Source organism: Ascaphus truei, chromosome 4 (assembly GCF_040206685.1).
Source record: "Ascaphus truei isolate aAscTru1 chromosome 4, aAscTru1.hap1, whole genome shotgun sequence".
In the NCBI taxonomy this organism is placed as follows: Eukaryota; Metazoa; Chordata; class Amphibia; order Anura; family Ascaphidae; genus Ascaphus; species Ascaphus truei.
In genome coordinates, this window is record NC_134486.1 from 338,177,704 (window position 1) to 338,190,320 (window position 12,617).

General features: G+C 44.1%; 1 protein-coding gene across 2 annotated transcripts in view; it reads right to left on the reverse strand.

Annotated features, from left to right (window-relative positions):
* Window positions 1-12,617, reverse strand: part of PRIM2 (DNA primase subunit 2) — a 225,584-nt gene that overhangs the window by 161,157 nt on the left and 51,810 nt on the right. For both annotated transcript variants that reach the window (XM_075598113.1, XM_075598112.1), the window contains exon 6: window positions 1,040-1,135. In XM_075598113.1, the coding sequence (XP_075454228.1) occupies window positions 1,040-1,135 (96 nt within the window). The remainder of the gene's footprint in view (window positions 1-1,039; window positions 1,136-12,617) is intronic.

The following is a 12,617-nucleotide window of genomic DNA, read 5'->3' on the forward strand; positions in this document are numbered from 1 at the left end:
AGGGAGAGAGGAGGAGGGGGGAATTGAGTGAGGAGAGGGGGAAGGAATTGATTGAGAGGGGAGGAATTGAGTGAGAGGAAGGAGGGGGGAGGAATTGAGAGGAGAGATGGGGGGAATTGAGTGAGAGATGGGGGGATTTGAGTGAGAGAGGAGGGAGGGGGAGAAATTGAGGGAGATGGGGAAGGGGATTGAGTGAGAGGAGCATGACAGTAGGACAGTGGCCTGTCAAAAATTGTGTGCCCAATTGTTGGCACACATGAAAAAAAAAAAGTTGGCCACCCCAGGCCTAGACCAATCACACAGCAATACAACATATTTACAATACTGTACATGAATGTGTAGAGGGAAGTTTAACTCAATAAAAGATTCACAGCCAGGTAGGGCACAAGCTAACAAATTATTAATATTGTTATGACCAATGATCTGAATACTTATCGGACAAATATATATTTAACATGAAATGTAAATCTTCTCAGGTTGGCTATGCTTACGGCATTTCCTATACTTTGATTGTTGGGACCACTGCAGACTCCGTCACTCAAGTCCAGCTCAGGCCTCGTTCAGGGTGGAAACAGGCGCGCTGGCGCTTCAGCGCTGCGCCCTCCTCGGCTGGACGATTCCTGGCCGGCTAGGTGCGCGCGCATCTGGGGGTGCGCCACGACGTCATGGTGCTGGTTCGTCCTCATTGGGCGAACCGTTCACGTGACGGGCTGGCGAGCAGCAAAATCAATTTTGCTTGCTCGGCAAGCGGCTGAGCACCGAGCAGGCGCGCCCGCCCGCTCACGCAGGCCATGTGCATTGTCGCAACGTGTCCAGCATATGAGCGCGCGTCCGTTCAGCACCACCCTAGACGAGGCATTATGATTCTTGTTCTACTGTAGTTCTGTGGTAAGATTTGATATGTATTCACACAATTTACAACATGCAGTAATACTCATATATAAAAACATAACATCCCCCAAGACTTCTGCGATATACTAGCACCAAACTTCATTCCCATTACACAAGTGAAAATTTATTGAGGAGACCGAAATATTACCTTGTAAATTTCGTTATCTTCCAATTTAGGCACACTAAATGCAAAATTTGAATCGATTAGATCCTTTTTGTGCATCTTCTTCTCATCTTCACTTATCTAAAAAGAAATAAAACAGAACACAGATTTTATATTACAATGTATCTTTACAAATGCACGTGAGGATGACTTTTGTAAGTCTAGGTAGCTCCTCGTAAATTAAAAGAAAAAACAAATCCTATGGTTAATTTTCTTTATTAAATATGCATGGACCGCATATTGACTAACAAGCATAAAATATAACTGTACCTCAATATTTTATACTTTGATAACATCAATATCAAGTAGTAACCATCAAAAGTGTTGGTGATTTACAATCAAATTAATTATTTCATTACAAATTTATATTAAAATAATAATGCCTCATGCTCAGACATTACTTTCTATAAATGTAACTCATTCAGGGCTGTGTTTGCACAATCCAGGGGGAGGGGGGGGGAGAAACACAAACAAATCTAAGTGCAGACAGTAGTGCAATGTATGTGCAACACTTCAAATCTTGGCTCCTATGTGCAGCCTACTCACAAGATGTCAATAGTTTTAAAGCGACTCCAAAGCTGTGGCAATACTGTCTTTAAACCAGGTCAGGATGTGCATCAAATATTCAGACAGGAATATCAGGAGAGATGAAGCTCAGCCGTATAAAAGAAAAATATCCATAGCACAGATCAACGGGATAAAAAAGTTTTATATTAAGAAAATAGAAATTTGCAAGTACAATAATGCAAAATTAAAAAGACACATAACACTCATGTGTATTATAGCATACACCACTGGATACTGCCGCGCATCGCATCAGCCTCCGTTTGGATGCCCCATCTCTCTCGGTAACCCTCCGCGGTCTGGAGCCTCCCCGCTGATCTCGTTAGCGGTCTCCGCTCCACCACGTCCTCGTAGGTGCACGTCACTTCCTGAGTTCTTCTGATGTAAACTGGCAGTCAGGAGCGCATCGGCCTAGTGCTCAATGATAGGCCGAGTACTCCCACGCAACGCGTTTCGCCAAAAACAAGGGTAAAGGCTTTGTCAGGAGTGTACCGCCTACATGATGATGCGTTCTAGATACACTGTGCAATTAATTATACTAATTAAAAACAATGATGATCTGCGCTAATGTTATTAAACAATTTGGAGCAAATTGACTCGCCTAAATGTATTTCTCATTGAATCCTAGGAACATGACAGGCTAACTAGAAAACGATCATATATAAGGAGCAGACTGATAACTTTATACAGGTTGACGGAATCTACATTGTGTATCAATGCGTTCTAAATTCAACTTTAACGTAGCAATACCACTCAACAGTGGCCAAACAGCATCCTAATCTACAATTCTGACATAAGCATAACTTGTAACTTTTTAGTTGTGACAATCCATCTACAAAATGGTTAAGCATCTAAAGTCTATTTTATCATAGACCATAAAATAACCATGAAGAATCCTAACTGGCACAAAATGCATAACAAAATACATAGTGCAGATATGCTACCAGAAATTACACAGCTGACCTAACTATCTAACAGAAAATTTAACATATAACAGACTCAGAGAATTGTAACTAACACACAGTGAATACAGAGTTCATGATATCTTCGATGTTACACAAATAATGGGCATATGCAGACAGAGATGACCTTCCTAATACAACAAATGTAAATGATATCTTGCACATAAATGTGCAACTTAGATGTTATATAAATGATTAACCTATACAGAATACAAATATTGAGCATATACAGACAAAGATGACATGTCTAGTACAACAAATGTCATGATGTCTTGCACATAAATGGGGGGATAGGTTGAATAGGATAGGTTGTATAAAGTTACAAGTTATGCTTATGTCAGAATTGTAGATTGCTATTATGATGCTGTTTGGCCACTGTTTAGTGGTATTGCTACTTTAAAGTTGAATTTAGAACGCATTGATACACAATGTAGATTCCGTCAACCTGTATAAAGTTATCAGTCTGCTCCTTATATATGATCGTTTTCTAGTTAGCCTGTCATGTTCCTAGGATTCAATGAGAAATACATTTAGGCGAGTCAATTTGCTTCAAATTGTTTAATAACATTAGCGCAGATCATCATTGTTTTAATTTGTATAATTAATTGCACAGTATATCTAGAACGCATCATCATGTAGGCGGTACACTCCTGACAAAGCCTTTACCCTTGTTTTTGGCGATACGCGTTGCGTGGGAGTACTCAGTCTATCATTGAGCACTAGGCCGATGCGCTCCTGACTGCCAGATTACATCAGAAGAACTCAGGAAGTGACGTGCACCTACGAGGACGTGGTGGAGCGGAGACCGCTAACGAGATCAGCGGGGAGGCTCCAGACCGCAGAGGGTTACTGAAAGGGACGGGGCATCCAAACGGAGGCTGATGCGATGCGCGGCAGTATCCAGTGGCGTATGCTATAATACACATGAGTGTTATGTGCCTTTTTAATTTTGCATTATTGTAAGTGCAAATTTCTATTTTCTTAATATAAAACGTTATCCCGTTGATCTGTGCTATGGATATTTTTCTTTTATACGGCTGAGCTTCATCTCTCCTGATATTCCGGTCTGAGGACATTTCCATTTGATGCACATCCAGACCTGGTTTAAAGACACAGTATTGCCACAGTTTTGGAGTCTCTTTAAAAACTATTGACATCTTGTGAGTAGGCTCCCACATAGGAGCCAAGATTTGAAGTGTTACACCATACATTGCACTATTGTCTGCACTTAGATTTGTTTGTGTTTCTCTCCTACATGCTCCCCCTGGATTGTGCAAACACAGCTCTACTTATGGGTCTGAAGACAGGCCCTACCAGAGGTTTTTTGAGCAGGGAGTGACAACATTATATACCCCACCTATAGATTTTATATGCACATTTAGTTTTCACATTTTATTGTATTCACTTTTTGTTTATCACTAAGAATAGTGAGCACCTTTTTGTGTAAAACCGCCTTTGAGATCACTTTCACGTATCAATACTCATTCAGGGCTGTAAGAGGAAAATCTGTTTTACAGCCTGATGTCTACAGTAAGGCTCTTACTATCTGGGAACCTGGGTAGGTGATAAAGCTCCCAGTGCCTTCAACTCAACTCCCAATTAGGGGCTAAAATGGTTTCTTATTTAAATCTATTGTTGCTTTTACAAACTAAATGCAAAGCAATCCTCAGGTTATTCATTACATCATCCCACACCAACAGATGTTCCTGTGCATTTAAAAAGCTAAAAACTAAATAGAAACTGCTGTAGTGCTGCCGTGTGCAACATGTGGAAAAGGTCTCAATCATTCAGGAAGGTTCCCGAGAAGAACAAAAAAGAGACACTCAAGGAAGTATCGAGAGACTTCCGGTTATGGCGCCAGAGCGGTAAGACGCACTGCACTAAGCTCCGCTGGTCCGTGGGGAAAACGAAGATAACCGCGACATATCAGGTCTGAAAAACCCTGAGCAGAGACACCAGCCCAGACCCCCGCAGTAAGAGGCATCCGTTGCATGGAAAAATACCTCTCTAAGACCCGTCGGATGGCGCCAAAAGTGCAGCAGCAGAGGCAGGACAAAGCAGAGAGAAGGAGAGAGGAATCCAAGATGGCCGACGGCCATGAGGCAGCTCCCGAGGACACAGACCGGAGCGAGAGAGCTGACAGGCAGCAGCAGCAGAAAAGGTCAGACCATGAAATTATAGCTACGGCTGTGGTCAGAGAGCTGCTGCCACAGCTAGAAAACAGCAATGAAAATATCAGAAAGTCTATAGACGAGCTGAGAATTGATCTGAGTGCACACACCTCCAGAGTAGAGGAGGCAGAAACAAGAATAAGTACTATTGAAGATTAACTCTCAGACTCATCAAGCAGTTGAAGAACTGCGGAAAAAAGACATTGTGCTGGAGGAAAAGCTAGATGACCTAGAGAATAGGTCTAGACGCAGTAATATAAGAATTATCGGAGTACCAGAGACTGTAAAACATAACCAACTAGCAGACTTCTGTGAAAAATGGCTGCCGAAGCAACTGGGATTTGCTGCTGAGCACACGCTACAGGTGGAAAGGGTGCACAGAATGGGGATGATGAGACCAGAACATGATAACAAGCCTAAACCCACAATAGCAAAAATCCTAAATTTCAACGATAAAACGAGAGTCATCAAGGCCTTCAAGGAATTAGAGACACTGATATATGAGTCAAAGCGAATTATGATTTTTTTCAGGACTACTCAGTCGCAGTATTGCAAAAAAAGGAGAGACTTCAGTAAAGTATGCACCACTTTATTCAGACAAAAAAGAAAATTTGCCCTGGTATACCCAGCAACCTTACAAATCTTTACAGACGCAGGAGTAAAGACATTTACAAACGCACGGACAAGCAGAAAAGTATGTGGCGGAGATGTCATCGGGCGGAGGAAGAAACGAGGGAGGCCATGCGACAAGAGGAGAGGAGGACTGAAATGAGGGGGGAGACCCAGGATATAAATTCTCGGATGGCTGACGGCTGCAAAGATGGACAACGCAGAAACTGAGAACTCCCACTACAAGTTTATACTGCCCAGAAAGAAAAACAAACAACAAAAAAAACAACAACAACAACAGACTCATTACACCCATATCCCGGACTCAATGTGAAATATTACTTAAAACAGGGAGGGGGAGGGGGGATGGCATATACAAGGGGGGGCGGGATAGAGAGTATCTGTTAGCCGTTGAGAAAAAAAGCAGAATAGTTCGACTCGGTAGCCCATCAGGGCCACCGACAAGGAGCGAGAGCGAGGACAATTGTCCTCTGCCCGGCGGCTGCGGGGGGGGCCTGGCCGGAGCCGACAGTTGGGCCCGACCTCAAGCCCAGATTTCCCCCCCCTGCAATAGGCCTCAGCCCCCCCCCCCTGTCCCCCACAGCAGGCCTCTCTCCACTGCTGTGGCAGCCTCTCGTGTAAGCCGCTGCCCCCACTCCAGAAGTTGGGCAGGCTGATTGGTGCAACACCGGAGGCCTCCAGATAACGAGAGCGAGGCGTGTTATATGTTAGGTGGGAAGGGGTATGTGTTGAATTAGATATCTATATTCCAATAGTATCCTGTCCAACAGGCAGGTAACTAGTAGTCGCTTGTTATGCATAAACCTTAACCTCTTTCAGTATCTGACGTTGGAAGAATCTTAGTATTTTTTGTACCAGTCACATACTATACAGACAGTTCCAAATAGCTAATGCAATATTTCAAACTTGTATGGCCATGAATATCAACCCTACTCTTGGGTAACTTGAGACAAAGCATGCTTTTTCCAAACAACCGACCAGTATTTAATTAAAATATAAATTAAGTGCATTTATTTTCACTGCATGATCTGTTGGTTATTACGAAATTCTGATGTGGCTGTTATTCCCAAATTGTGGGATATGCTATACTAGAACAAATCAGAAAAATAAACCATTTTTTTTTTAAAAAAACATCCTGTAGCTTTTGAAATTTTCTGCCGCCATTTCTAGGAGATTATACAACACATTGTATAAACTTTCATTTATATATATTTTTACAGTGAAAAAGAAAAAAATATTTAACAAAGATACATCCAACGGCTCTTTTTTAGGGTAAGGTCATTATTGCCTGCAGGTTTAAGACCAAGTACAGATTTGACATGTATAACAAAATACAAAATGTAACAATAAGTGAGAAATTGAGCTACATTTTGCTAACAGTTTCAAAATAAAAATCAATTTTACGGTTTACATTCTTGTACCTTGCCAGTATTGACATAATTCCCATGTGCTGAATAGAACTAACATCAACAACTGATAACAAACAGCTACAGCTATGTCCTGAGTGTTAGCCTACATTCTTTTCCCATTTTCCAGCACTGTTAGAATACAAGTGAATTTCTTGAAAGTTCTTTTAACAAGTATTCAGATTCTTAAAAAAAATAAAAAATAAAAAATAAAAAAATAAGGTAAGGACAAGGGCTTCATGTATTAAGTGGATTTAAAACACAAGTCACTTTGGGTTATTCAAATACAGGACACCCACAACAAAAGGCAATCAATATCTGTAAAGCATACTGTATGTGAATTGGGGTTTTACACAGAGCAACCAATATGGGAGAGGGAGAAGGAGTGGCTCAGTGAGTCAAGACACTTAATTTGAATCAGGTTCAATTCCCGGTGTCAACTCCTTGTGACCTTGGGAAAGTCACTTCATCTCCCTGTGCCTTAGGAATCAAAAACAGAGATTGAAAGGTCCTCCGGACCGGGACTGTGGAATAATTCCTACATGTATGTGCTGCATACTGCGCACTATACGGTCATTGTGAAGCGCCGAGACCCATTGGGAGAAAAGCACTATATGAAATAAAGTTATCATTATTATTATTAATATAGTTCAAAGTTCTATTAGTCCTTTTGGTCATGGAGAAAAGGGAATTTATTCTTACTCAACTCTTTCTCCTATTCCATGCACGCCAGTACAAAAAAAGGGGGATTAAACCATGCCCAATTGGGTGTAGGACACAACTTCAACTAATCAGTTTCCACATCCCCTTTAAAGCTCCTCGTTCTCCTCCTGACACCAGTTACATATCTAGCCAAACAATGCAAGAATAAAGAAAAATTCCACAGTAGGAAAAAAATTGTACTGTCATCGAGGGACTGGAAGAAAATGAAATTAACGCAATAATTCACCTTTTAGCTCAATGTCCCTCCTATGCCTATACCAACGAATAGGGACAAAGCAGTGCGATTCTTAGCAAGGTGAGAAGAAAAAAAAACTACAGCCATAGAAAATAATCAACAATGATGCCAAAACTTCCACAATATGTGCATTGTATATTGAATCCTCTGTAAACCCCTCTCTGGACTGATTTATTCCCCTCTTTCATCAACAGTTGGTTTATCTGGCACTCCAAAAGCAAAGCACACAGCCACAAGCAAAAATCAGAGCAACAACATTTATCTACACACAAGTAAATGCTGTTTCAGCACAGCTTCTAGCCAAACTCACTGGCAGCACGGAGGCACAATAGTTAGTCTATGTGATTAATTGGCTAATACCCTACATATTGGAGAGTCTTGTGCAACCAAAGGTTACCACTACCAATGTCTGAACAGCAAGAACGAAAAACAGAAAAAGTAAGAAACAAACTTTACCAGTACAATATAAAAGGGAACAAAGCAAGGCACTTCTCAGCTTCTGAAGCACACCATACGGAGCCATTCATATACTGCTCCAACTTGAGTAGCACGAGAACTCCCCAGAGGATCTTAGTAGGTCATACTGAGAATTTTGATCATGGAAGGATACTATGCCTTTGGATCACTAGACCGCATCAGCGTGGCCTGTTTTCATACTCATGGGCCCTCACACCAACAATATCCTCCACAGGTAAGCAGAACACAGCTTGTGGCTGAATACTGTACCACAAATACACGGACAAACTGGTTTTAACCCAGTGGCTAAGGCCACAAGTTAGCACACACCTGCTTGCTTACCAATGGTCAAACAAATGTATTGTGGCATTAGGAGACTTCGGCCAAATCTAATCTGCCCGGTAATGGGTAAGCATGAAGGCACCCCGTCCCTAGTTGTACCGCAAATATAACAAACCTTGCGAGTAGGAAAAAAATGACATGTGCGGATCCTTAGGCAAGGAAGCCTTATAGGGACATGGAATCTAATTTTGATCTACCCCCATCGGGCGTGGCTTAATCAGCCTTCATTCGGACTGGCAAGGGACAGAGAAATGTAGATTTCTTGTAAAATTTGACATTGTAAGGGACCAACATGATAGTTCTAATCAGATGAAACTATTGTGAACAAAGCATTCGAAGGGTCTTTAGCTATACAGTACATTTGACAGAGACCTGTGAGATTTCATAAGCTTGGTAAACTATAATCAACAGACGACAGAGAAGCCCAAGGACCTACTAACTTGGGAAGTGGTGGGGCGGGCTTAAGACCTGGGAAGGAGGAGCCACTAACCTTCAACAGCTGAGACAGCTGAAACAGCTGAGAATAGGTTAACAAAACTAAATGACCCTTTTCAAGAGAATATATAAGTATTTTACTGTGTATTTCTGTCATGTTGGATGTAGCATTGGGCTTCTCTGTCGTCTGTTGTATACATGTGCCATGCTCAATAGCACTCCTTTTTGACACATATACATATATATTTTGTGGGGGCTCAGGGGTTCCCAAAAAGAGCTTGCTGGGGTTTTGCGTTTTGTTAAAATATCAGTAAAAAAAAAACAAAAAAAAAAAAACACTTCAAATGAAATTAAAATTGAACCTTTCTGACTTCATCTTTCAGCCAATGGTTACTCTGCGCTGAAATGCAATACTTATATGCGGTCTGCCGTCATGACCTGGGAGACTGCGAGGGAGCTTCCCTCCTCTCCACCCCAAGTACCCAGAACCCCACATATATAACACACAAATAACAACAGGACAAGGTCTGTAGGTACAAGGCCCCAGCCTTTTATTTAGCCATTAAATAATTGGCAAGTGCTACCCCTGCCAGAGGCTCGCACAAAAGGGTTAAAAGTCAAAAGTCCTTGAACCGATGAACGGTGACACCCAAATCAGGCTCAGATGACCCGGCCGTTGACGCAAGTGGGCTCCCAGAACTAATGTTAAAAATGAGCTCTGCCCACTCGCCACGCCCAGGCTCACTGGGCTTTACCAAGTACAGAGCCCCTTCTGGCAAGGATAAGCACACTTACCCCCCCAATGCCGCCACCTACGGGGCTATTTAACGCCCCTTAAACTAGCCACATACTGACAGACCCACCAGGACCCTCACAAGCCCGTTTTGTATGGCATTATTAAATACATTGGCACCAATATCTGACAAGTATACCCCATCGGACCCAAACCAATTTTCTAGTCACAGAATCAAAGTCAGTATGCTTTTAAAAGTAGCAATCCAACATACTCCCCCAAATTATATTCTCTACCTCGGCTAGCAATGCATCCCCAGGGAGCTTGCCTGGCACGTGTATGTGCCCCTGTAAAACACATCCATCACATTACTCGTATCTAAGCAGGTTGGCAGCCACTGACTGCGTGACCCCTATACCCCATGCTTCCGTCATACTTAATGATGAACCCAGCCTGGCCGTATTGGAAACCGCAGCCTGTCCTCCGCAACAGGGATGCCCCCTGCCCCTCAAGCTCTTGAAGTACACCTATCAAAATTGCAGTCAGAACCACAGCCCCTGCCACATTAACATCCACAGGCCCCACTCCTTGCCAGACATGCGCAAACCTCCCCCCCCCCACACACACACTAGGGACCCCTGGCGGTCTGCTCCCCATGAGCCCCACTTGAACTGAAATACCCCCAGAGCACGAGCTACCGTGGATAGATGCGCCCCCCCTACCCCTCCCCCCCCCCCCTTCATGGACTAGTTACAGTCCCAGGGGAAACCTTAGGGAAGCAGGGGGAGACACCAGGGGCAAAGGCCTCCTATTACCCCCAGCCATTCTCTGACCAGTCACACTACTCCTGGGGGCCGTCGGACGTTTCCAACCACTTGCCGGCATCCTCCAAACAGCTCTCCTTCCAGCTGTCGTCACACAAGGCCCATCCAGCCTCTTGCCCTCCAAATCTCCATCCGACAGGTGTGCAGGAGGCTAACCCCGCCACCAGACCACCGTACTGCCGCGTTTGCCCACCGCCTCCACCTTCAGCAGACGGCTCCCACCACGGCTGGGCCCATGTGGGACAACCGCAGAGGTGGCTTAAGTGGAGCAACGCAGGGGCCCAGGCCCTAAACTTACCACCGAATGCGTTCCAGCGACCTCCCCTGCTGCCACCATCAACCACATGCGCCGGAGCTTCTTCTCAGCTGTGCGGGACTTCCCACAGCATCTACCAGCCGCACAAGACTTCTCCTGCCCTTCATCCCACCAGCACATCACCCCTCCACCCCACCCGACAGCTGGCACACAAGTTGCTGCCCCTGCCACGTGGGAGGCCCATCACCAGAGCTAAAATGGAGCTCCATGCTGCATGTGCTGGCAGGGCACGGACTGACCATACGCCCTGCCAGCTGCCCTAAATAACCTCCCTTGCCCCTGACCCCACCTGCCCCCTGACCGCGTCACCAGAAGGCAGGGGGGGGGGGGAGAGAAAGAGGCTAGGGTAGAAAAGGAGGTAAGAGGGGAGCCTGGCCCCCCGATCATGGTGATGATGCCCTTCACTTGGGACTCAAGGTAGCTTTCTCGCCCCTTGTTTTGTATGTGTAACGGTGTTTCCCCCACCCGATGAGAGATTCTGCCATTACAGCGTGTCATGCATGCTACCTGTTGGTAAGCAGGATGGCAGAGTCATCCGCCGATGTTTGAGGGGACAAAGGACAAGCTGACAAGCTTCTGGGGTACATACCCAACATAGATCTCAAGTGGTACAGCACCTCCATCTTCAGCAGATGTATGGAGGCGATCTCCCACGCTAGAACACAATCCCCTCTCCTTTCCCAGAAAGATCACACACCAGGCAGGACGTATAATAACTGGAACGGTTTATTCTGTTCAGCTCAATGCAGTCACAGCAAGCCTCTGCCCTATGCAGTCTCTGGTGTTGTATCCAGTTGTAGGATGGTCCCTGGATCTGCACTATGGGTCAAGGGCCTCCGCAGCAGTCCTTGCTCTTCCCTGATCCTCTATCAGGAACAGGGAAAAGGTGCACACTCACTCTCCCCCAAAGGGGAAGAGGAACAGAGAAGGCCAGTATTCAGGCAACCTGTGTGTGACCTGCCTCTCTCAAGTGGGGAGAGGCACGGACTAAATTTGTCCCGCAATCCCCTTAAGTACAGTCAGGAGGAGGGCACCAGGTCTGACACAGGATTGGGTGAACCCAGGCATTTTCCACCTCCTCACCTGTCACTCAAAGGTACTGTTGGGAGTGGGGAAACCCCATGATAAGTACTGGCAGGCCTGCTCTTACCAGGACTTACTGCCAGTGAGGGCAGACTGGTAAACCGAGAATCATCCCTGGCTAGATATGCAGTACTCCTCCAGAGAAACCAGACTTCCCTTTAACAAGTATATTAATAGTTGCTTATTTGTATAGAATATAATGCATTTGCTGTAGAAATCAGTTTGACATGGCTCTCAAGGAAAATGTATTCCACAAAACAGTGATGAATATTTAAGAACAATTCTCTTCTGTTTTGTCAATCTTTTGCCGGGTTTACGGCAGGGTTACTACTATCAGCTCAAAATCGCTCAAAGTAGTAGTAAAAACACAATAAGCAGACAATATATTTTCTGCAGCACATCACACAATTGAAAGCCAAGGATGGCACAAAAGTATCTATAAAAATTTATAAAATTTATAAAAAATAAAAAAAGTGTCATGCACGCCAAACATACATGTACATTCAAAATGACAGTGAGCAAAGCAAGCCGACCAAGGATACAGAGAAAATCTACGCAAAAATGATCACACTAAAGATAAAAGAAACCAAATGTACTGAACATACTACAAGGACAGCAACAGCTTTTTCAGCTCCCAAATTATTAGTCAAGGTAACATTTATTGTGTAAACCAGATATTCATT